At 45.6% G+C, this 27,357-nt stretch overlaps 1 protein-coding gene across 2 annotated transcripts in view; it reads left to right on the forward strand.

Annotated features, from left to right (window-relative positions):
- Positions 1 to 27,357, forward strand: part of PDLIM1 (PDZ and LIM domain 1) — a 166,710-nt gene that overhangs the window by 55,177 nt on the left and 84,176 nt on the right. For both annotated transcript variants that reach the window (XM_063961559.1, XM_063961558.1), the window contains exon 2: positions 23,995 to 24,146. In XM_063961559.1, the coding sequence (XP_063817629.1) occupies positions 23,995 to 24,146 (152 nt within the window). The remainder of the gene's footprint in view (positions 1 to 23,994; positions 24,147 to 27,357) is intronic.

Here is a 27,357-nt window from a genome sequence, read left to right on the forward strand (position 1 = left end):
CCTACAGATGCCGCTCACTTACTCCTAAATACCCCCATGTGTGCTCACTGCTTTATGTGAGCCGGTGCTGGTCTTCTGACTGACAGCTGATCTTGGCCTATCAAGTCAGGGAGGCGGGCCAGCACATACCGGTACACAGTCACACACACTGTATGTATTGTATGTGTGTGTAAGCATGTGGTGGTGCAGGACTGCTGGCTGACAGACTAGTAGCCCTACGCAGCAGCTACTGCACTCACGGGAAAAAATAGAAAATCTGGCCCATGACTACCATTGATGGTGGGAAACAATCTGTCCACCGTCTATGGTAAAACTATTTTAATATTGCTGGCATCCATCAATGATTTCTGATTATCGATGGCCAATGACTATCCCTAAGTCTTATTCTTCCTTCATAACAAAGCAGAGAAAGTTTGAGCAAATACAGTAGCTGGGGGCTGCGGTTAAAGTATTGTGGTGGTGTTGGGGGGGGGGGCAGGGGATAGGGTTGTTGCCAAATTCTTGTGTAGATTCTCTGTGCATAGTTAATGTTTTCAGAGAGTAATTAATATTACAAAGTTCAACATGTATAAAGGATACAATATTATATTATTATGGGGCTTGTAGCATCCAAGGAAATTTATTTTAAAATGTTTTCAACTCTACATAAACTCTGTGAAAACAACTTGGAATATACTTATGCCTCCAGATGATGTGCAGTTGTGAGCGGTGTTGCTGGTTAACCCTCCTGTGTGTGTGTGTGTGTGTGTGTGTGTGTGTGTGTGTGTGTGTGTGTGTGTGTGTGTGTGTGTGTGTTTTACATTTCCTGTATTTTCTGATCTAAATCTAACTTCTCGTATTGTTTGTATATACAAATACTCTGAACAAAAAGTTTTTTTTCTGTGCGTTGTTCAGTTCTGGGCAGCCCAGCCATAACACAGAGCTCACATTAGCCGTTTTGGTGGGGTTTTTTTCACTAAAAATAAATGATGAATGTGAATGAAAAATGAATTGATGAATAAGATAAACCTCCCAACCATTCAGATCCCTGAATGAGGACAGGGGTAGTGGCCATATTGCACTAAGGCAGTGGATCCCAAACTTTTTTGAATCACGGCGCCCTAGAGTATCAGAATTTTTTTTCACGGCACCCCTAGGCCAAAAGTTTTTTATTGAGAGATTTAGAATAAATATTAAATTAAGTAAATTGTGTTTATATGTCATCCTTAGGTTCAATTGTGTGGGACAGGAATTGCTTCTGTTTGTCCACATATTGGGGGTCATTCCGAGTTGTTCGCTCGCAAGCTGCTTTTAGCAGCTTTGCACACGCTAAGCCGCCGCCTACTGGGAGTGAATATTAGCTTATCAAAATTGCGAACGAAAGATTAGCAGAATTGCGAATAGACACTTCTTAGCAGTTTCTGAGTAGCTCCAGACTTACTCGGCATCTGCGATCAGTTCAGTGCTTGTCGTTCCTGGTTTGACGTCACAAACACACCCAGCGTTCGCCCAGACACTCCTCTGTTTCTCCAGCCACTCCCGCGTTTTTCCCAGAAACGGTAGCGTTTTTTCACACACTCCCATAAAACGGCCTTTTTCCGCCCAGAAACACCCACTTCCTGTCAATCACACTCCGATCACCAGAACGAAGAAAAAACCTTGTAATGCCGTGAGTAAATTTCCTAACTGCATAGCAAATTTACTTGGCGCAGTCGCACTGCGGACATTGCGCATGCGCATTAGCGACTAATCGCTCCGTTGCGAGAAAAAAATAAAGAGCGAACAACTCGGAATGACCCCCATTGTCTGATTGGCAGCCACCAGCACTGGTTTTGCCTATTATACTGATCATATATAATTTAAATTGGTTCTGGATCACCAATCCAAGGCACCCCTGCAAGTGTCCTGAGGCACCCCAGGGTGCCTAGGCACACAGTTTGGGAATCACTGCACTAAGGGCTTGGCTAGTTTGTTCATTAAGTACTAGATTGCCCCTTAGCTACGTCCCCTCCAAATACCCTTTTGTATCTGCGGGCACCTGTACCTACCAACTTTTCTACCACTACACAGATATGTGTGTGTCCTTAAGTTGGGACTGTCATGCCAAAATTGAAACTATTAGGATATGATGAGCCATGTAGGAAAATGCATGCTGCAGTAACAAACCATAGCACATCTACAGGACAGTATAGTACATCCGTGGAGAGTGTCATAGCAGTGTGTCTGCTATTACATGTCCTGATGGTATCCAACCCACAGGAATATAGAAATAACATTTGTATTACAGAAAACGTAAAACATAGGGTGGCTGAATTAACATTATCATTATGGGTATGTTACAGTTCGGGCCAGGCAGGAATACATTTTTTCTTTTCACCTAAATGTTTAGTTATCTGTTTTTAAATCTGTGTCTAAGGAAATCAAGAGTTCATTAGCCCAGGTTCTCACAGAACACTTCATAAATCTAATCCGTGACAGAATAACCCATACCAGATTTTACTTTGTCATTCACCCAAAAATGTTTGGTATTTGGCTGTTTAGTTTGTTGCAAGAATAAATATCATTTCTGTTCTATTTTTTTTCTGTTTATGTGGAAGTCTTAACATAGCGGTCATTTGAATCTGTTGTTTTTTATTTCCCCACACAAGTTGTCACATACTGTATTTGTAATCTTACATCCTTTTTGCAAATAACCACGACTAAGTGTTTGTGTGTGTGTGTATGTGTGTGTTTGTATGTATGTATGTACATACATACATTATATGGACAAAAGTATTCAGACGCTTAACCGTTACACCAACAGGGACTGTAATGACATTGTGTTCAAATACATATGCTTTAATATGGAGTTGCCCAACCCCCCATTTGCAGCTATAACTGCGCCCACTCTTCTTGGAAGGCTTTCCACAAGATTTTGGAGTGTTTCTGTGGGAATTTGTGCTCATTCATTCTGTAAAGCATTTATGAGGTCAGGCACTGATGTTGGACAAGGAGGCCTGGCTCACAATGGGGGTCATTCCGAGTTGATCGGTCGCTAGCAACTTTTTGCAGGGCTGTGATCAGATAGTCCCCGCCTATGGGAGAGTGTATTTTCGCTTTGCAAGTGTGCAAACGCTTTTGCAGCCAACGGCATAAAATTTTTTTTTGCAGTTTCTAAGTAGCTCTGGACTTACTTAGCTGCTGCGATCACTTCAGTCTTTTTGGTCCTGGAATTGATGTCAGGCACCTGCCCTGCAAACGCTTGGACACGCCTGCGTTTTTCCAACCACTCCCAGAAAACGGTCAGTTGAGACCCACAAACACCCTCTTCCTGTCAGTCTCATTGCGATCAGCTGTGCGAATGATTCTTTGTTAAATCCATCGCCCAGCACTGATCCTCTTTGTACCCGTATGATGCGCCTGTGCATTGCGGTGCATGCGCAGTTTTGCAGAGATTTAACCTGAACGCAGTGCTGCAAAAAGTTGCTAGCGAGCGATCAATTCGGAATGACCCCCATTGTCCATTCCATTTCATCCCAAAGGTGCTCGATGAGGTTGAGCAGTGATGTGCGGTGAGGTTAGACAGGTGAGGCAGAGCCTTTCCTGTCATACGAACATCTACGCCACAGTTTTGACTGTATAAAATATATAAAAAAATGCAAAGAATATATTAGAAATTTTCTTTGCATTATTCTAATAATTTTTATAGTCAAAACTCTGAAGCAAAAAGTCTATGGCAGGTGAGGCAGTGCCTATCTTTTTTTTTTTTTTTTTTTTCCCCCTACAGGAAGCCAGCTCTCTGCCTATTGCAGCCCGGTCTAGCAGTCCCGGAGGGCGGAAAAACACCTCCCAATGGGACTGCCTGTAGTGTCTGTGGCTGGCAGGTAGGACTTCCAATAGGAAGTCACTACCAGTCACAGTGAAGCCCGTGCAGTCTCACGAACTTCATCTGGCTTCACTGTCAGTTATCTTTTTAACTTATTAACAGTTTCTTATATAGCGAAGCAAATTCCGCTGCGCTTTACAATTGGAAATAACAATGATATAACAAAACTGGGTAATAAACAGTCATAAAGGTAGGAAGGCCCTGCTCGCAAGCTTACAATCAATAGGGAAATAGGCATGGATACACAAGGATAGGTGCTATCTATTGCATAGTTCTCCACCAGATTGAAAAGGTTCTTGGTGGGCTGTATGATATGGTCATACAGCAATGATGAACCGGGGTTGGGAGGAAGGGAAAGTGAAGAATGAGAAGACATGTGAGGATATGTGTGGACTGTGCAGAGTGGATGCAATTTGATAGGAAAGTTTATGAAAATTATGTGGGCGGTTCTGGAATTTGACAAGCTTGCCTGAAGAGGTGAGTTTTCAGGGAACGCTTGAAGGTTTGGAGACTAGAGGAGAGTCTTATTGTGCATGGTAAGGAATTCCACAGAGTGGGTGCAGCCTGAAGAAAGTCCTGCAATCGTGAGTGGAAGCGAGTAATGAGTGTGGATGAGAGACGCAGATCTTGTGAAGAGCGAAGAGGTTGGGTTGGGAGATATTTTGAGATAAGCGAAGTGATGTACATAGGTGTAGTTTGGTTAATGGCCTTGTGTGTGAGTAAAAGTATTTTATATTGAATACGGTAGAATACAGGTAACCAATGGAGGGACTGACAGAGTGGATCTGCAGACGATGAACATCTAGCGACGAAGATTAGCCTCGCAACTGCATTCAGAATGGATTGTAGTGGTGAGAGTCTCGTTTTGGGAAGACCAGTTAGGAGACTATTGCAATAATCGATGCGGGAGATAATGAGAGCATGGATTAGAGTGTCACATGATCTCCAAACGCCGCCCGTCCATACACTGTGAACGGGAGCTGGGTCGCATCAACCCGGCTTCCCGTTTACACAGCACAGCTTGCTGGGTTGAACCCGTGTTCAACCCTGCAAGCTACCCGAGCTGGAATACCGGGTCACTCGACCCAGATTATTCCAACTGGGCTCTTTTAGACCGCACAGCAACACAGGTTATGCACGCTCATGTGCAATAACCCGTGTTACAAGCTGGCGGTGTATAAGGGGTATAATAGTTTCTGAACTCTTCATAAACCTTGAATTTACAGAAGTGGACAGTAACTTCTCAGAGTAGGAATTAACAATTCAAAATCTGCATTTAATAAACCATTAATCTTCACATACTCTTGTTAGGAGCAGCAATTACTGTTATCAGTCAGGAAACCTCTTCTTCCTTTACTTTCCCCTTTTTCTGCTCTCTCAGAGGACAGGCAGAGAGAGAGCAGGATCATAAAGCGGTTATACGGTATTTCGCACTTGCAAGATATTGTTACTAAAGTGCATTACAGTAGCTCTCACACTACCTGCAGATTTGTAAAGGGAAAGAGAGATATTGAGAAAACCTAGTGAAGACTAGTAGACGAACTGTTTTAGAGGGACACAAGACTCAATTAGCAAAGACATAATAAGTTTTTATTAGCACCACAAAAGATTATTCAAACGTGCACCAACGAGAAAGAGAGTGCTCAGACTGTGACATATGAGTAAGGGGGTTGTTCAGAATTGTTAGCAAACCAAAAAAGTTTGCAATTAGACAAAGCCATGTTGTACTGCAGGTGGGGCAGATGTAACGTGCAGAGAGAGTTAGATTTGGGTTGGTTATATTGTTTCTGTGCAGGGTAAATACTGACTGATTAATTTCTATACTGTAATTTAGATTTCAGTTTGAACACACCCCACCCAAATCTAACTCTCTCGGCAGATGTTACATCTGCCCCACCTGCAGTGCAACATGGTTTATGCCCAATTGCTATCTTTTTTTGGTGTGCTAACAACTCTGAAATAAGGCCCTAAATGCAGAAGTGTACTGTGAACTTAATGATTTATAGCAAAGTCAGTTAAGTCTATATTGGTTGCTGGAGTGACCAGAGTATTGCATGATGTACTGAGTTGTGGATATGATATGGTATTGACTTAATAGGAATTGCACTAACCCTTTATGACTAGGAAATTCTAGCATAAGCAGGTAAAAGAAGACACGGTGACGGTGTGCAAATTATACTGCATTGTTAGTAATGTTACTTTGTTTAATGTTATGCTGCTCTTGTGAACCTCTTACGTTATTGAGTCCATTATAAATTAAACGTCTGTTAATAAATTGTGCAGCAAAACCTTCAAATAACTTGCTATTATGGGATTCTTCCTCACCTCCGCGAAGATTGAAGTTTTAAGAGACCGGTAAAGTGAGAAAAGAGACATGGTACTACTATAGTAACTAAGTACTCACCTGTAAGCTAAAAAGATCATACTTACCTTCAAACACCTTTACACAATACTTACCTGAGTGTCACATAACCACAAACCTTCTGTGGATGTAGGCTTGCTCAAATCCTTCTGTCTCTTCATGTAATCCCAGACAGACTCGATAATGTTGACATCAGGGCTCTGTTTGGGCCAAATCATCACTTCCAGGACTCCTTGTTCTTCATTAAGCTGAATATACTTCTTAATGACATTGGCTGAATGTTTGTGTTCATTGTCCTGCTGCTGTTCATTCACTTTGCATTTTGTTAATTGATAGTTTATTTCTCTGACGTCCTAGTGGATGCTGGGAACTCCGTAAGGACCATGGGGAATAGCGGCTCCGCAGGAGACTGGGCACAACTAAAGAAAGCTTTAGGACTACCTGGTGTGCACTGGCTCCTCCCTCTATGACCCTCCTCCAGACCTCAGTTAGAATTTTGTGCCCGGCTGAGCTGGATGCACACTAGGGGCTCTCCTGAGCTCTTAGAAAAAGAAAGTTTATTTTAGGTTTTTTATTTTCAGTGAGATCTGCTGGCAACAGACTCACTGCTACGAGGGACTAAGGGGAGAGAAGCGAACCTACCTGCTTGCAGCTAGCTTGGGCTTCTAGGCTACTGGACACCATTAGCTCCAGAGGGATCGAACACATGCCCAGCCTCGGTCGTCCGTCCCCGGAGCCACGCCGCCGTCCCCCTTACAGAGCCAGAAGCAAGAAGAGGGTCCTGGAAATCGGCGGCAGAAGACTTCGGTCTTCATTAAGGTAGCGCACAGCACTGCAGCTGTGCGCCATTGCTTCCCATGCACACCTCACACTCCGGTCACTGATGGGTGCAGGGCGCTGGGGGGGGGGCGCCCTGGGCTGCAATATTGAGTACCTTGGCTGGCAAATAACACATAATATAGTCATAGAGACTATATATGTGTAAAATACCCCTGCCAGATATACATAGAAAAAAGCGGGAGAAGTCCGCCGAAAAAGGGGCGGGGCTATCTCCCTCAGCACACTGGCGCAATTTTCCCTCACAGCTCCACTGGAAGGATCGCTCCCAGGCTCTCCCCTGCAGTTTCCAGACTACATAGGGTAAAAAAGAGAGGGGGGGGCACTAAAATTAGGCGCAATATTGTGTATACAAGCAGCTATTGGGAAAAATCACTCAGTTATAGTGTTAATCCCTGTGTTATATAGCGCTGTTGGTGTGTGCTGGCATACTCTCTCTCTGTCTCCCCAAAGGGCTTTGTGGGGTCCTGTCCTCAGTCAGAGCATTCCCTGTGTGTGTGCGGTGTGTCGGTACGGCTGTGTCGACATGTTTGATGAGGAGGCTTATGTGGAGGCGGAACAGGTGCCGATAAATGTGATGTCACCCCCTGCGGGGTCGACACCTGAGTGGATGGTTATGTGGAAGGAATTACGCGACAGTGTCGACTCCTTACATAAAAGGTTTGACGACATAGCAGATGTGGGACAGCCGGCTTCTCAGCCTGTGCCTGCCCAGACGTCTCTAAAGCCATCGGGGGCTCTAAAACGCCCGCTACCTCAGATGGCAGACACAGATGTCGACACGGATACTGACTCCAGTGTCGACGATGATGAGACTAGTGTACATTCCAATAGAGCCACCCGTTACATGATTACGGCAATGAAAAATGTGTTGCATATTTCTGATATTACCCCAGGTACCACAAAAAAGGGTATTATGTTTGGGGATCAAAAACTACCAGTGGTTTTTCCCCCATCTGATGAATTAAATGAAGTGTGTGAAGAAGCGTGGGCTTCCCCCGATAAGAAACTGGTAATTTCTAAAAGGTTACTAATGGCGTACCCTTTCCCGCCAGAGGACAGGTCACGTTGGGAGACATCCCCTAGGGTGGATAAAGTGCTCACACGTCTGTCAAAAAAGGTGGCACTACCGTCTCCGGACACGGCCGCCCTAAAGGAGCCTGCAGATAGAAAGCAGGAGGCTATCCTGAAGTCTGTATAAACACACTCAGGTATTATACTGAGACCGGCTATTGCTTCAGCATGGATGTGCAGTGCTGCAGCTGTGTGGTCAGATTCCCTGTCGGAAAACATTGATACCCTAGACAGGGACACTATATTGCTAACCGTAGAGCATATTAAAGACGCTGTCTTGTACATGAGAGATGCACAGAGGGATATTTGCCGGCTGGCATCTAAAATAAACGCAATGTCCATTTCTGCCAGGAGAGGATTGTGGACTCGGCAGTGGACAGGAGATGCAGATTCTAAAAGGCACATGGAAGTATTGCCTTACAAGGGTGAGGAGTTGTTTGGGGATGGTCTCTCGGACCTCGTTTCCACAGCGACAGCTGGGAAGTCAGCATTTTTACCCCATGTTCCCTCACAGCCACAGAAAGCACCGTATTATCAGGTACAGTCCTTTCGGCCCCAGAAAGGCAAGCGGGTTAGAGGCGCGTCCTTTCTGCCCAGAGGTAGAGGGAAAAAGCTGCAACATACAGCCAGTTCCCAGGAACAAAAGTCCTCCCCCGCTTCCTCTAAGTCCACCGCATGACGCTGGGGCTCCACAGGCAGAGCCAGGTACGGTGGGGGCCCGTCTCAAGAACTTCAGCGACCAGTGGGTTCGCTCACGGGTGGATCCCTGGATTCTACAAGTGGTATCTCAGGGGTACAAGCTGGAATTCGAGACGTCTCCCCCTCGCCGTTTCCTCATATCTGCCTTGCCGACAGCTCCCCCGGACAGGGAGGCAGTGCTGGAGGCGATTCACAAGCTGTATTCTCAGCAGGTGATAATCAAGGTACCCCTCCTTCAACAAGGACGGGGTTACTATTCCACAATGTTTGTGGTACCGAAACCGGACGGTTCGGTGAGACCCATTTTAAATTTAAAATCCTTGAACACTTATATAAGAAGGTTCAAGTTCAAGATGGAATCGCTCAGGGCGGTGATTGCAAGCCTTGACGAGGGGGATTACATGGTATCACTGGACATCAAGGATGCTTACCTGCATGTCCCCATTTACCCTCCTCACCAGGAGTACCTCAGATTTGTGGTACAGGACTGTCATTACCAATTCCAGACGTTGCCGTTTGGTCTGTCCACGGCACCGAGGGTATTTACCAAGGTAATGGCCGAAATGATGATACTCCTTCGGAGAAAGGGAGTTTTAATTATCCCGTACTTGGACGATCTCCTTATAAAGGCGAGGTCCAGGGAACAGTTGTTGATCGGTGTAGCACTAGCTCGGGAAGTGCTACAACAGCACGGCTGGATCCTGAATATTCCAAAGTCGCAGCTGGTTCCTACAACGCGTCTACTGTTCCTGGGGATGGTTCTGGACACAGAACAGAAAAAAGTGTTTCTCCCGGAGGAGAAGGCCAAGGAGTTGTCATCTCTAGTCAGAGACCTCCTAAAATCAAAACAGGTGTCGGTGCACCACTGCACGCGAGTCCTGGGAAAGATGGTGGCTTCTTACGAAGCAATTCCATTCGGAAGGTTCCATGCAAGGATCTTTCAGTGGGATCTGTTGGACAAGTGGTCCGGATCGCATCTTCAGATGCATCGGCTGATAACCCTGTCTCCAAGGACCAGGGTGTCGCTGTTGTGGTGGCTGCAGAGTGCTCATCTTCTAGAGGGCCGCAGATTCGGCATACAGGACTGGGTCCTGGTGACCACGGATGCCAGCCTTCGAGGTGGGGGGGGGGAAGTCACACAGGGAAGAAACTTCCAGGGACTATGGACAAGTCAGGAGACTTCCCTACACATAAATATTCTGGAACTAAGGGCCATTTACAATGCCCTAAGTCAGGCAAGACCCCTGCTTCAACACCAGCCGGTGCTGATCCAGTCAGACAACATCACGACGGTCGCCCATGTAAACCGACAGGGCGGCACAAGAAGCAGGATGGCAATGGCAGAAGCCACAAGGATTCTCCGATGGGCGGAAAATCATGTGTTAGCACTGTCAGCAGTGTTCATTCCCGGAGTGGACAACTGGGAAGCAGACTTTCTCAGCAGATACGACCTCCACCCAGGAGAGTGGGGACTTCATCCAGAAGTCTTTCAAATGATTGTACACCGGTGGGAAAGGCCACAGGTGGACATGATGGCGTCCCGCCTCAACAAAAAGCTAAAAAGATATTGCGCCAGGTCAAGGGACCCTCAGGCGATAGCTGTGGACGCTCTGATAACACTGTTGGTGTACCGGTCGGTGTATGTGTTCCCTCCTCTGCCTCTCATACCCAAGGTACTGAGACTAATAAGAAGGAGAGGAGTAAGAACTATACTCATTGTTCCGGATTGGCCAAGAAGAGCTTGGTACCCAGAACTTCAAGAAATGATCTCAGAGGACCCATGGCCTCTGCCGCTCAGACAGGACCTGCTGCTGCAGGGACCCTGTCTGTTCCAAGACTTACCGCGGCTGCGTTTGACGGCATGGCGGTTGAACGCCGGATCCTGAAGGAAAAGGGCATTCCGGAGGAAGTTATCCCTACGCTTATTAAAGCTAGGAAAGAAGTGACCGCAAACCATTTTCTCTAACGTCCTAAGTGGATGCTGGGACTCCGTAAGGACCATGGGGAATAGCGGCTCCGCAGGAGACTGGGCACAACTAAAGAAAGCTTTAGGACTACCTGGTGTGCACTGGCTCCTCCCACTATGACCCTCCTCCAGACCTCAGTTAGAATCTTGTGCCCGGCTGAGCTGGATGCACACTAGGGGCTCTCCTGAGCTCCTAGAAAGAAAGTATATTTAGGTTTTTTATTTTACAGTGAGATCTGCTGGCAACAGACTCACTGCAGCGAGGGACTAAGGGGAGAAGAAGCGAACCTACCTAACAGGTGGTAGTTTGGGCTTCTTAGGCTACTGGACACCATTAGCTCCAGAGGGATCGACAGCAGGACCCGACCTTGGTGTTCGTTCCCGGAGCCGCGCCGCCGGCCCCCTTACAGAGCCAGAAGCAAGAAGTGTTCCGGAAAATCGGCGGCAGAAGACTTCTGTCTTCAACAAGGTAGCGCACAGCACTGCAGCTGTGCGCCATTGCTCCTCATGCACACCTCACACTCCGGTCACTGATGGGTGCTGGGCGCTGGGGGGGGGGGGCGCCCTGAGGGCAATATAAGACACCTTGGCTGGCAAATCATCACAATATATAGTCCCAGGGCTATATATGTGATAAATTACCCCTGCCAGAATCCATAAAAAAGCGGGAGAAAAGTCAGCCGAAAAAGGGGCGGGGCTATCTCCCTCAGCACACTGGCGCCATTTTTTCTTCACAGTGCAGCTGGAAGACAGCTCCCCAGGCTCTCCCCTGTAGTTTTCAGGCTCAAAGGGTTAAAAAGAGAGGGGGGGGGCACTAAATTTAGGCGCAATATATGTATACAAGCAGCTATTGGGGGAAAAATCACTCAGTTATAGTGTTAATCCCTGCATTATATAGCGCTCTGGTGTGTGCTGGCATACTCTCTCTCTGTCTCCCCAAAGGACTTTGTGGGGTCCTGTCCTCAGTCAGAGCATTCCCTGTGTGTGTGCGGTGTGTCGGTACGGCTATGTCGACATGTTGGATGAGAAAGGTTACGTGGAGGCGGAGCAGAGGCCGATAAATGGGATGTCGCCCCCTGTGGGGCCGACACCAGGGTAGATGGATAGGTGGAAGGTATTAACCGACAATGTCAACTCCTTACATAAAAGGCTGGATGACTTAACAGCTGTGGGACAGCCGGCTTCTCAGCCCGCGCCTGCCCAGGCGTCTCAAAGGCCATCAGGGGCTCAAAAAACGCCCGTTACCTCAGATGGCAGACACAGATGTCGACACGGAGTCTGACTCCAGTGTCGACGAGGTTGAGATATATACACAATCCACTAGGAACATCCGTTACATGATCTCGGCAATGAAAAATGTGTTACACATTTCTGACATGAACCCAAGTACCACATAAAAGGGGTTTTATTTTTGGGGAGAAAAAGCAGCCAGTGTTTTGTTCCCCCATCAGATGAGTGAATGAAGTGTGTAAAGAAGCGTGGGTTCCCCCGATAAGAAACTGGTAATTTCTAAAAAGTTACTGATGGCGTACCCTTTCCCGCCAGAGGATAGGTCACGTTGGGAGATATCCCTTAGGGTGGATAAGGCGCTCACACGTTTGTCAAAAAAGGTGGCACTGCCGTCTTAGGATACGGCCACCTTGAAGGAGCCTGCTGATAAAAAGCAGGAGGCTATCCTGAAGTCTGTATATACACACTCAGGTTCTATACTGAGACCTGCAATTGCTTCGGCATAAATAGTGCTGCTGCAGCGTGGTCTGATACCCTGTCAGATAATATTAATACCCTAGACAGGGATAATATTTTGCTAACATAGAGCATATTAAAGACGTCGTCTTATATATGAAGGATGCACAGAGGGATATTTGCCGGCTGGCATCCAGAATTAATGCAATGTCCATTCTGCCAGGAGGGTATTAGAAACCCGGCAGTGGACAGGTGATGCTGCCTTTAAAAGGCACATGGAGATTCTGCCTTATAAGGGTGAGGAATTGTTTGGGGATGGTCTCTGGGACCTCGTATCCACAGCAAAATTTTACCTCCGGTTTCCTCACAGCCTAAGAAAGCACCGTATTTTCAGGTACAGTCCTTTCGGCTTCAGAAAAGCAAGCGGGTCAAAGGCGCTTCCTTTCTGCACAGAGACAAGGGAAGAAGGAACAGCCAGTTCCCAGGATCAAAAATCTTCCCCCGCTTCCTCTGAGTCCACCGCATGACGCTGGGGCTCCACAGGTGGAGCCAGGTGCGGTGGGGGCGCGTCTCGGGAACTTCAGGGACCAGTGGGCTTGCCCACAGGTGGATCCCTAGGTTCTGCAAATAGTATCACAGGGATACAGGCTGGAGTTCGAGGCGACACCCCCTCGCCGTTACCTCACATCAGCCTTGCCTGCTGCCCTCGGAGAAAGGTAGTACTGGCGGCAATTCACAAGCTGTACTTCCAGCAGGTGAAATCCTTCAACAAGGCCGGGGTTACTAATGTTGTGGTACCGAAACCAGACGGTTCGGTGAGACCCATTCTAAAATTGAAATCCTTGAACACTTATATACGAAGGTTCAAGTTCAAAATGGAATCGCTCAGGGCGATTATTGCAAGCCTGGAGAATTTCATGGTATCACTGGACATCAAGGATGCTTACCTGCATGTCCCTATTTACCCTTTTCACCAGGAGTACCTCAAAATTGTGGTAGAGGATTGTCATTACCAATTCCAGACGTTGCCGTTGGTCTGTCCCCGGCACCGAGGTATTTACCAAGGTAATGGCCGAAATAATTATCCCGTACTTGGACGATCTCCTTATAAAGGCGAGGTCCAGGGAGCAGTTGTTCGTCGGAGTAGCACTATCTCGGGAAGTGCTACAACAGCACGGCTGGATTCTGAATATTCCAAAGTCGCAGCTGGTTCCTACGACGCGTCTACTGTTCCTGGGTATGGTTCTGGACACAGAACAGGATAAAAAGGGTTTTTCCCGGAGGAGAAGTCCAAGGAGTTGTCGTCTCTAGACAGAGACCTCTTAATACAAATACAGGTGTCTGTGCATCAATGCACGCGATCCCTGGGAAAGATGGTAGCTTCTTACGAAGAAATTCCATTCGCCAGGTCCCATGCAAGGATCTTCCAGTGGGATCTGTTGGACAAGTGGTCCGGGTCGCATCTTCAGATGCATCGGCGGATAACCCTGTCTCCAAGGGCCAGGGTGTCGCTGTTGTGGTGGCTGCAGAGTGCTCATCTTCTAGGGGGCCGCAGATTCGGCATACAGGACTGGGTCCTGGTGACCACGGATGCCAGCCTTCGAGGCTGGGGGGCAGTCACACAGGGAAGAAACTTCCAAGGCTATGGAAAAGTCAGGAGACTTCCCTACACATAAATATTCTGGAACTAAGGGCCATTTACAATGCCCTAAGTCAGGCTAGACCCTGCTTCAACACCGGCCGGTGCTGATCCAGTCAGACAACATCACGGCGGTCGCTCATGTAAACCGACAGGGCGGCACAAGAAGCAGGATGGCGATGGCAGAAGCCACAAGGATTCTCCGATGGGCGGAAAATCATGTGTTAGCACTGTCAGCAGTGTTCATTCCCGGAGTGGACAACTGAGAAGCAGACTTTCTCAGAAGACACGACCTCCACCCGGGAGAGTGGGTACTTCATCCAGAAGTCTTCCAAATGATTGTACACCGTTGGGAAAGGCCACAGGTGGACATGATGGCGTCCGGCCTCAACAAAAAGCTACAAAGATATTGCGCCAGGTCAAGGGACCCTCAGGCGATAGCTGTGGACGCTCTGGTAACACCGTGGGTGTACCAGTCGGTGTATGTGTTCCCTTCTCTGCCTCTCTTACCCAGGGTAATGAGAATAATAAGGAGAGGAGTATGAACTATACTCATTGTTCCGGGTTGGCCAAGAAGAGCTTGGTACCCAGAACTCCAAGAAATGATCTCAGAGGACCCATGGCCTCTGCCGCTCAGACAGGACCTGCTGCAGCAGGGGGCCTGTCTGTTCCAAGACGTACCGCGGCTGCGTTGACGGCATGGCGGTTGAACGCCGGATCCTGAAGGAAAAGGGCATTCCGGAGGAAGTTATCCCTACGCTATTTAAAGCTAGGAAAGAAGTGAACGCAAACCATTATCACCGCATATGGCGGAAATATGTTGCTTGCTGTGAGGCCAGTAAGGCCCCAAAGGAGGAATTTCAGCTAGGTCGATTTCTGCACTTCCTACAGTCAGAGGTGACTATGGGCCTAAAATTGGGTTTCATTAAGGTCCAGATTTCGGCTCTGTCGATTTTCTTCCAAATTAGAACTGGCTTCACTGCCTGAAGTTCAGACTTTTGTTAAGGGAGTGCTGCATAGTCAGCCCCGTTTGTGCCTCCAGTGGCACCGTTGGATCTCAACGTGGTGTTGGATTTCCTGAAGTCGCATTGGGTTGAGCCACTTAAATCCGTGGAGCTACAATACCTCACGTGGAAAGTGGTCATGCTGCGGGCCTTGGCGTCGGCCAGGCGTGTATCAGAATTGGCGGCTTTGTCATACAAAAGCCCTTATCTGTATTTTATATGGATAAGGCGGAATTGAGGACTCGTTCCCAATTCCTTCCTAAGGTGGTATCAGTTTTTCATGTGAACCAACCTATTGTGGTGCCTGCGTCTACTTGGGACTTGGAGGATTCCAAGTTACTGGACGTAGTCAGGGCCCTGAAATGTATATGTTTCCAGGACGGCTGGAGTCAGGAAAACTGACTCGCTATTTATCCTGTATGCACCCAACAAGCTGGGTGCTCCTGCTTCTAAGCAGACTATTGCTCGCTGGATCTGTAGCACGATTCAACTTGCACATTCTGCGGCTGGGCTGCCGCACCCTAAATCTGTAAAAGCCCATTCCACGAGGAAAGTGGGCTCTTCTTGGGCGGCTGCCCGAGAGGTCTCGGCTTTACAACTTTGCCGAGCTGTTACTTGGTCGGGTTCAAACATTTTTGCAAGAGTCTACAAGTTTGATACCCTGGCTGAGGAGGACCTAGAGTTTGCTCATTCGGTGCTGCAGAGTCATCCGCACTCTCCCGCCCGTTTGGGAGCTTTGGTATAATCCCCATGGTCCTTACGGAGTCCCAGCATCCACTTAGGACGTTAGAGAAAATAAGATTTTACTCACCGGTAAATCTATTTCTCGTAGTCCGTAGTGGATGCTGGGCGCCCATCCCAAGTGCGGATTGTCTGCAATACTTGTTTAGAGTTATTGCCTAACTAAAGGGTTATTGTTGAGCCATCTGTTGAGAGGCTCAGTTATATTTCGTACTGTTAACTGGGTATAGTATCACGAGTTATACGGTGTGATTGGTGTGGCTGGTATGAGTCTTACCCGGGATTCAAAATCCTTCCTTATTGTGTCAGCTCTTCCAGGCACAGTATCCTAACTGAGGTCTGGAGGAGGGTCATAGTGGGAGGAGCCAGTGCACACCAGGTAGTCCTAAAGCTTTCTTTAGTTGTGCCCAGTCTCCTGCGGAGCCGCTATTCCCCATGGTCCTTACGGAGTCCCAGCATCCACTACGGACTACGAGAAATAGATTTACCGGTGAGTAAAATCTTATTATCACCGCATATGGCGGAAATATGTTGCGTGGTGTGAGGCCAGGAAGGCCCCAACGGAGGAATTTCAGCTAGGTCGATTTCTGCACTTCCTACAATCAGGGGTGACTATGGGCCTAAAATTGGGTTCCATTAACGTCCAGATTTCGGCTCTATCGATTTTCTTCCAAAAAGAACTGGCTTCACTACCTGAAGTTCAGACATTTGTTAAGGGAGTGCTGCATATTCAGCCCCCTTTAGTGCCCCTAGTGGCACCTTGGGTTCTCAACGTGGTGTTGGATTTCCTAAAGTCGCATTGGTTTGAACCACTTAAAACCGTGGAACTAAAATATCTCACGTGGAAAGTGGTCATGCTGTTGGCCTTGGCTTCGGCCAGGCGTGTGTCAGAATTGGCGGCTTTGTCTTGTAAAAGCCCTTATCTGATTTTCCATATGGATAGGGCGGAATTGAGGACTCGTCCCCAATTTCTCCCAAAGGTGGTTTCAGCGTTTCATTTGAACCAGCCTATTGTGGTGCCTGCGGCTACTCGTGACTTGGAGGACTCCAAGTTGCTGGACGTAGTCCGGGCCCTAAAAATCTATGTTTCCAGGACAGCTGGAGTCAGAAAGACTGACTCGCTATTTATCCTGCATGCACCCAACAAGTTGGGTGCGCCTGCTTCAAAGCAGACTATTGCTCGCTGGATCTGTAGCACGATTCAACTTGCACATTCTGCGGCTGGACTGCCGCATCCTAATTCTGTAAAAGCCCATTCCACGAGGAAGGTGGGCTCTTCTTGGGCGGCTGCCCGAGGGGTCTCGGCTTTACAACTTTGCCGAGCAGCTACTTGGTCGGGGTCAAACACATTTGCTAAATTCTACAAGTTTGATACCCTGGCTGAGGAGGACCTAGAGTTCGCTCATTCGGTGCTGCAGAGTCATCCGCACTCTCCCGCCCGTTTGGGAGCTTTGGTATAATCCCCATGGTCCTTACGGAGTTCCCAGCATCCACTAGGACGTCAGAGAAAATAAGATTTTACTCACCGGTAAATCTATTTCTCGTAGTCCGTAGTGGATGCTGGGCGCCCGTCCCAAGTGCGGATTGTCTGCAATACTTGTATATAGTTATTGTTTAACTAAAGGGTTATTGTTGAGCCATCTGTTGAGAGGCTCAGTTATATTTCATACTGTTAACTGGGTATAGTATCACGAGTTATACGGTGTGATTGGTGTGGCTGGTATGAGTCTTACCCGGGATTCAAAATCCTTTCCTTATTGTGTCAGCTCTTCCGGGCACAGTATCCTAACTGAGGTCTGGAGGAGGGTCATAGAGGGAGGAGCCAGTGCACACCAGGTAGTCCTAAAGCTTTCTTTAGTTGTGCCCAGTCTCCTGCGGAGCCGCTATTCCCCATGGTCCTTACGGAGTTCCCAGCATCCACTACGGACTACGAGAAATAGATTTACCGGTGAGTAAAATCTTATTTTTTATTAACACTTCTATTTTTGAAAGCATTCTTACTTTGCAGTATTTTTCCACACCTGCCTAAAACTTTTGCACAGTACTGTACATGAATGCTGCAATGTATTTTTGTGGACATGGATATCTGGCAGTTTGTTGTTAGCCGATTAGCATGAACACACATTTTATACAGTAGGTGGGATATTTTTGTGCTTCACATTAGACCTAATTTAACATGCAAAGGGTCTGAATCCAAGTCGCACACAAAAGCCTCTATTGGTGGTCCCCTTTTGCCAGGATATGCAAATAGCCTACACACGCCATCACTCAAGTACATCTGTGCAGCTGAATGTGCAAGGACTGAGACGGCCACTGTTAGCGTCCGTGCAAGCCGTAATACGGATTAGTGCATCCTTATACACCACCATTACTCACACCATTTCTCCATCAGACCATGGCCTCCTATACTTGCAGCTTCTTGCAGTGACGCACCTGAGGTACTCCCATAACACACCCACTCAATAGACCATTTTTGCGTGCACTACTAGCCACCACCCATCCACTACCCAGGGACACCCATCACTTTTCTGCAACCTTTCTTATGCTGTCTGACCCAACCGCATCAGCACCATTGTGCCTACACTGTGTAATATATGCGTCATCAGAGTTTTCAGATCTTTTTGTACATACGCAGTTGTAAAGCAGTGCTCAGCTATGTAGAGTGCCGTATAGTAAAGCCTATTGTTTATATTAAAATGTTGTGGTCACATTTTCTCTTGCATCCCATTTTCCCATATGTAAGACAATTCTTCTTAGCTGGTTCCCCAGGTGCCCATTAATTGATATGGTTGGGGGAAGTTCTGTAGATGTGTACAGCTGCATGCATTTTTTTTACTAATTATGGGGCATTGTTATGGTGTCAGCACACCCTCACTACTTGGCATGTACTGAGATGGATGGATATGAATCATGTGGTTGCTCAACCCATTTTTTGTGAACTATGTAATTGAGCCTTCTCCATCTTGCCTTTTCCTGCCTTGCCTCCAGGCAGGGCCAGATTAATAATGGGGCGGATGGAGCTACAGCACCAGACCTCCACATACAAATAGTCCCATCACCATGGCAGTATCATGGTGACCAGCTGCTGAACTGGCCCACAGTCAGTCATAAATAATTTTATTAAAGTATTAATTGTATTTCTAGTTTTCTTATAAAATTATGAAGTTTTTCTATTTTGTTTAGGGAGACAGTGGGGCTGATAGTGTAGAGGATGTACACGCTGCACGTGACACTGGCCACACCCACAGAGTTCTGGTCACAGTTCCTCTCCTTCTCAGTATAGGCACTTGAATATTTTGAGCCCAGGCCTATGTTCCCCTTAATGCGCCCTTGCCTCCAGGTCTCCCAGAAGCAAGGTCCATGAAGTCTACAAGCACGCATTTATTTACCACCTATCTAACCTATAAGCTTCTGATTTTCTTGCCTGTGTGGTTCTTTACATCTCCAGTCTCTAGCTTAATCTTTGAATCTGTTTTCTTTTGATGTTACCAATCTCGGTGTAAGAAGTGTTCTATGTGTACAGTACATTGTTTGTAAACCGTAGCTCTGCATGTAACGGACTGTTGATGCTGGGAGTGGTCTTCAGTGCTCAGGTTTCATATTGTAGTGCTCTTTGTAAAAATACAGTATGCCCGTTGTCGTTTCACTGTGGTAAAATTAACAGGTTGGCAGAGACTTTTTTTTTTGGTAGGACAATGTTGGGCTCCATATTTAGACATGTTGCTGCATGCTATACTTTACAGTACAAGATATAAATACAGCTTGAATAAGCAATGTGAACCTCAGAATTTCCACGTCTAATTGGAAAATCCAATCAATCACCGTCCTCAGATCTGTACAGAGCCTCTAAGGAATAGACTGCTACAGAAGGAGATTCAAGCAAGGCTGATGTCTAGTTATGTTATTAAAGGCTCTGGTTTATTGTATAATTTAGCTTCAAGCAATATAAGGTAGCAATTATATTATATTCTAGATGGATCGTGCTTGTAAAGATTTGTATCTCCATTGAAAGGTTAGTCCTTGGCGATGTTCCTATTTTCTATGAAGCGATAGTATACAGTATTCTTATAATTCATGAGTGATGTATTATCTTTATCTTTGCCAGCTTCTGGAATCATTACTCAGGTATTATCTGTCATTATGGCGGCCATGTTAGACTTTCCTCATCCATGCCACTGTATTGGGACAGTAACTACTTGCCTCTTCCATTCTAGTCTCGCTTTTTTTTGTTTTGTTTTTGAAGCAAATTTATCTTTATTGAAGCATGACCAACACATGTATAAAATCAAAGAAGTACTTTCAATTTGAGTACAGTATTACATGCACCAGGGGGTATATTTACTCGTTCGATTTGGGATTTATATCATTCGATATGGGATTCATGTTTATGATTGTTAAAAATAAACTGAAATCGAATCTATTGAAGCTGGAAAAAAATTAAAATTCCCTTATTTACTAAAATTTGATCTGGCATTCGATTTTCAAATCAAATTCCATTTTGATTCATGCTTAGAAGGAATTTTGTGTTGAGATTTTAAAAATCCCTTCCAAAATCAAACCTCAAATCCCCAGCAAAATCGAACAGAACTTCCTCATTGCTTCATACTGGTCCAAACGTACCACATGCACACTAATTAAAGGGGATGCTCTCTCTACACTGTTATATGCATGAAAACCTAACTGATGATTTTTTTTCTTTTTTCTTTCTTTTAAATTTACAGCTGAAATAGTTGTTCAAAAAGCTTAGCCCTAATCTGCTTTCCTGCCTGCCTTCCACTTTCTGTGCACACACAGTCAGTTGTTGCTTAAAAAAACTCTGACTGCTCCCTGTTTTTTGCATAATTTGGGGGGAGTGGTTTATTTAATGTGCGATTATGCAGTAGACGGCAGCAGAGCACAATGTCAAACATTTTTGCAAAATGATATAATATGCCTTTCAAATTTTTATTTATTTTTAAAGAAACAAAAGATGCATTCTGTCAAGGATTGGGTGGCTATATGTGCCTCTTTATGCTTATGCTCAGCAGGAGTTTCTGGATTTGACAATGCCAGAAGCCAAGAGCAACAACCTTTAAAATAACTTTTTTTTGGGTGGAAGTGGAACAATATAGGAACATTTACTATTAGCTGCTTTATTAGCACAGACTGGTATCTTAAACAACAACCATCCCTCTGGCATTTGTCCCACAAGTTTTTTTTTTTGCAGACAGGGATGAATTGATGAGGGTGTTTGCATCATGGGAGGAACAAGGATAGCCAGTTACTTCACTAATGATTTTATATTTCTATATATTTTCCAGCAAAATTGCCCAATATTGTGCTCTGGTGCTATCTATTGCACATTAATGGATTGTTTGATGTCTATAAGTATAAATATGTGCACTATTCAACTCATTAAGTTCCTGATGGTGTTCTGATTGATCCTCGAGGATAATCTAATAGGCTCTACACACTGGCCGATTTTTTGAAAGATATGAACGAATGAACGAGAACTCGTTCATATCTTTCAGTGTGGAGACTCCTGCGATGAACGATGCGCGTCCCCGCGCTCGTTCATCGCTGGTCTCCCGTCGGCTGTGCATGCAGGCCAATATGGACGATCTCGTCCATATTTGCCTGCACTTCAATGCAGCCGCGTGACGGGGGGGAGTGAAGAAACTTCACTCCCCCCGTCACTGCCCCCCCGCCGCCGGGTCGCTCGTCGGCCGTATCCGCCGTCGGGCAGCTCTGCGGCGGGTCGGCCAGTGAGTAGGGCCCCTTAGTCAGGTGGTGATTTGCATTGTGCAGGTATGTGCACAACTTACCATAACCTTGGGCATCCATTATTACTACTTCCACACTGACCTACATGCTTTTGGGTACTTAGAAAGTCACCACTATCAATTCCCTACCATTAGAATGGGTTTAGAAGCCAAAATTGAATGTCTAACATCATTCTAAACATTTGGGGATTTGAGGTTCTATTTGGAGTTTGATTTTAGAGTTTGATTTCAAATCGAACTGTAGTAAATGAGGGGATTTCATGTTGGTCTATGGGATAACATCAATGTTTTTCCGAAATTCGATTTCTATTGGGAGGTGAGTTGAATCTGCCTTTAGAATAGTTTTGACAATTGATTTGGTCTTTAGTAAATCTGTTCAAACCAAATTGAATGGAAATCGAATTGAAACAGAATGCTAAATGCCTTGAATCACCAATATCGAACTTTAGTAAATGTATACCCAGGAGCATTTATCCATTGTATAACAAGATTAAATTAACAGTATGGTCCACACAGCCAAGAAAAAAGACTGAAAAAATGGCGTGAACCCGGATCCATGTCCTCCAGTTTCCTTCCTTCCATCCATATATACACATAGCTACTGTACATCAACAGCATGGAAGGCACTATGGTTTATGTGAACTGGGGTTTCTGTGTGACATGATAGTAACTGTGGGCATCACAGTATGTCATACTAGCCTACTCCCACGGAACAGCTGGGAGGCTCCTGGACTCCTCGAAGAATGCTCCTTGGCTGTGGCTAACCACTTCCGACTGAAGCGGGCAGTACAGGCTGCTGATGCTTCACCATGCCAGTAATCATGGCATTGTTTAACAGGGGTGTGGTTACGATGATGCAACGATGCAATTGCCACCCGCCCCCCCCCCCCCCCCCTCCCCCCCCACACACACACATTTTTTTTTTTAATTGAGGACAGAGCAAAGGAAAACAAAAGCACATTCCAGCAGTAGAAACATGGCAATATATGATGGAATATACAAGGATAAATGGACAATTGAGGTCTATACATAATAACCAATGTAAAGTAGGCATGGCTGGCATGAAAGATGAAAAGGAAGTTTCTCAAACAAGTAGTTGTGGCATGGTAATGGGGCCGTCGCCCAACAGCTGTCTGATTTCATACCATTGTGTTGAGTGAAAACATTGATGCAATTTCTGTTTAATGTCGTCAGACAAAGAATCTATGAACCCTTCCAAGATATATAAAAAAAATAATTCTGTGTTCTCCTCATTATACTTTTGAAAAACATCACCAGCATATGATATTGACTATTTATTTGATAGGGGCACCCACAAATTAGTCACCCCAGGGCCCCCCACATGAAATGCACACAGTGCAACACCTGCCCCACCCCTATTCAGCAGCCAATAACAGCTGTGTTATAAATACCAAGTTTAGTCTATATGTACTGTATATTGGGACATGGAGATATAAATTAATAAATAAATAAAAAATTCTGAATATATTGGCTGTATTTTCCACCAGGTCAGGAAACAGTAGTAGGCTCCAGAGTCAGCTGCCTTTTTAGAGGACGGAAGCTTGGGATGTAGATACAGCAATTATGACCCTCCCTTACTTTCCTAATGTTTTAAAAAGTTGCTTATCTGTAAAAATAATCTATGTTCCCTTTCTGATTCCTCTGCTGTGTACCTGACACTGGGCTGTACACTAAATAAATAACTAGAACCTGCATGTTTTATAGATGGGTAACTACTGTATAAACCGTGTATGACAGACTACGCTGTAGTATAAACCATTCCTGTAGCTGTGTAACTGCTTCGGGTCGAACAACCCATTTTTATACAGTACCTAATAATTGTTTTACTACTATTTGGAGTTATGGGTTATTATCCTGTCAACTCTAATGAATATGACGCCAGCCAGCATTAATAAGGCAGCGAGCACACGCCGATTTAATCACTCCCAGCAGTTTATTCCTGCCTCCAGGTGGCAAACATTAGGATACAAAAGGATTAGAATTCAAATACACCATGGATACGTTTTTGTTAATAACTCATGTTGGTTCTAATAAAAATCAATGTATGTAAGCTTTTAATTCCTTTTTATTAAACTGATATTTTGCTTGTTATAGGACCACTGAAGGTAGCATAACATTTTCATAAGACTGAGCCACTAATACAATTTATGGATTGAGGCTGAGGTTTCCTAGGTTTTAGAATGAATGTGTGTAAATACATTTTAAAACACTTTATGCCACGGGATTGATAAGGCATTTACAGAACAATGTGCATGGACCAGTGCAAGGAATAAAATCTAGAAGTTGTAATATATAGTGAATGAATGCTCTTTCTGAAGAATAAAACACTTTGAGTGAACATTGCACTGTATTGTTACAGGTGTCCCCGGGAAGCAAGGCTGCTTTGGCTGATCTGGCTATTGGAGATGTTGTGATAGCCATTGATGGAGAAAACACAGATGGGATGACGCATTTGGAGGCACAAAATAAAATAAAGGGCTGTGAGGATGAATTGAGCCTCACGATAACCAGGTAACGGGATGGATGTCTTTGTATTACTCCGTTTCTAGATGAAGAGAAAGCGTGGAATAAATAAGTTTCACTTCTCTGATGGGTTCAGCGCCTGCTCATGTAATAACATGATATATTGTGCATTCCTGTGGTCTCCTCCTGTGAGCTTGTTTTGTCAGCAATTGTATTCAAATACATGGGGTGAGCACAGGGGAAGAGCCCTGTTAATAAGGGCAGAATGCCAGAGAATAGGGTGCCTGTATGTCAAAAATATATCCAGGGTCATAGCTAGACCTATGGGGGCACCATAGCAAAATTTCCACAGGCCCCCCCCCCCTGCTCTATGTAGTGTGTGGTGGGTACTCGCTAGTGACAGCGATGAGGGCAATTTACCCCCCTAACACACAGTGACATGCTGCAGCTCCAGGCAGGGGGTGAGCCGTGGCTAGCTGGCCACATACAGTCAGTTATGCTAAATAATGGTTTTGACCACAACCATAATACTAGGCAGATTTAGTTGTGAATCATTGCATCCTATATACCACATTATGGGCGTCATTTCGAGTTGTTCGCTCGCTAGCAGATTTTAGCAGCATTGCACACGCTAGGCCGCCACCCTCTGGGAGTGTATCTTAGCTTAGCAGAATTGCGAACGAAAGATTAGCAGAACTGCAAATAGAAAATTCTTACCAGTTTCTGAGTAGCTCCAGACCTACTCACAGATTGCGATCAGCTCAGGCCGTTTCGTTCCTGGTTTGACGTCACAAACGCGCCCTGCGTTCGGCCAGCCACTCCCCCGTTTCTCCAGACACTCCCGCTTTTTTTCCTGGCACGCCTGCGTTTTTCCGCACACTCACAGAAAACGGACAGTTTCCGCCCGGAAACACCCACTTCCTGTCAATCACACTCCGATCACTTCAACGATAAAAAATATTCGTTCGGACGTGAGTAAATCTACTAAGTTTTGTGCTAAAATACTAACTGCATGCGCACTGCTTACCATGCGCATTTTTGCCTTAATCGCTCCGTTGCGAAAATCGGCAACGAGCGAACAACTTGGAATGACCCCCTATATCATACACAGTTATTGCATCCTATATACCACATTATATCATACACAGTTATTGCATCCTATATACCACATTATATCATACACAGTTATTGCATCCTATATAACACATTATATCATACACAGTTATTGCATCCTATATACCACATTATATCATACACAGTTATTGCATCCTATATACCACATTATATCATACACCGTTATTGCATCCTATATACCACATTATATCATACACCGTTATTGCATCCTATATACCACATTATATCATACACCGTTATTGCATCCTATATACCACATTATATCATACACCGTTATTGCATCCTATATACCACATTATATCATACACAGTTATTGCATCCTATATACCACATTATATCATACACAGTTATTGCATCCTATATACCATATTATATCATACACAGTCATTGCATCCTATATACCACATTATATCATACACTGTTATTGCATCCTATATACCATATTATATCATACACAGTTATTGCATCCTATATACCACATTATATCATACACAGTTATTGCATCCTATATACCACATTATATCATACACAGTTATTGCATCCTATATAACACATTATATCATACACAGTTATTGCATCCTATATACCACATTATATCATACACAGTTATTGCATCCTATATACCATATTATATCATACACAGTCATTGCATCCTATATACCACATTATATCATACACAGTTATTGCATCCTATATAACACATTATATCATACACAGTTATTGCATCCTATATACCACATTATATCATACACAGTTATTGCATCCTATATACCATATTTTCTCTAACGTCCTAGTGGATGCTGGGAACTCCGTAAGGACCATGGGGAATAGCGGGCTCCGAAGGAGGCTGGGCACTCTAGAAAGATCTTAGACTACCTGGTGTGCACTGGCTCCTCCCACCATGACCCTCCTCCAAGCCTCAGTTAGATTTCGTGCCCGGCCGAGGTTGGATGCACACTAGGGGCTCTCCTGAGCTCTTAGAAAGTTATAGTCTTAGAATTTGTTATTTTCAGTGAGACCTGCTGGCAACAGGCTCACTGCAGCGAGGGACTAAGGGGAGAAGAAGCGAACTCGCCTGCTTGCAGCCGGATTGGGCTTCTTAGGCTACTGGACACCATTAGTTACAGAGGGATCGACCGCAGGCCCAGCCTTGATGTTCGGTCCCGGAGCCGCGCCGCCGTCCCCCTTGAGCCAGAAGCAAGAAGATGGTCCGGAAAATCGGCGGCATGAAGACATCCTGTCTTCACCAAGGTAGCGCACAGCACTGCAGCTGTGCGCCATTGCTCCTCATACACACTTCACACTCCGGTCACTGAGGGTGCAGGGCGCTGGGGGGGGGCGCCCTGAGGCAGCAATAAAAACACCTTGGCTGGCTAAAATACCTCAATATATAGCCCCTGGGGCTATATATGAGGTAAATACCCCTGCCAGAATCCCATAAAAAGCGGGAGAATAGGCCGCGAAAAAGGGGCGGAGCCTATCTCCTCAGCACACTGGCGCCATTTTTCCCTCACAGCTCGGCTGGAAGGAAGCTCCCTGGCTCTTCCCTGCAATTCTACAGTACAGTAAGAGGGAAAAGAGAGGGGGGGGCATTAAAATTGGCACTGTATACAGTATATATATATAAAAAGCAGCTATTAGGGACATAACTCAGTTAGTCCCTGTATATATATATAGCGCTCTGGTGTGTGCTGGCATACTCTTACTCTGTCCCCCCAAAGGGCTTCTGTGGGTCCTGTCCTCTATTTGAGCATTCCCTGTGTGTGTGGAGTGTGTCGGTACGGCTGTGTCGACATGTTTGAGGAGGATAATGATGTGGAGGGGGAGCAGATGCCTTTAGCAGGGATGTCACCCCCTGGGGGTCAGACACCTGAGTGGATGGTATTATGGCAGGAAATGAGTGCACGTATAGACTCCTTACATAAAAAATTTGACGACATGCCGACTGTGGGACAGCCGAGTCTTCAGCTCGTGCCTGTCCAGGTGTCTCAAAAGTCATCAGGGACTCTGAAACGCCCGTTATCTCAGGTGGCACAAGTAGATGTCGACACGGATACTGACACCAGTGTCGACGACGATGAGTCAAATTTAATGCCCGTTAAGGCCATTCACTGCATGATTGAGG

The sequence above is a fragment of the Pseudophryne corroboree genome, chromosome 3, assembly GCF_028390025.1.
Source record: "Pseudophryne corroboree isolate aPseCor3 chromosome 3, aPseCor3.hap2, whole genome shotgun sequence".
Lineage (NCBI taxonomy): Eukaryota > Metazoa > Chordata > Amphibia > Anura > Myobatrachidae > Pseudophryne > Pseudophryne corroboree.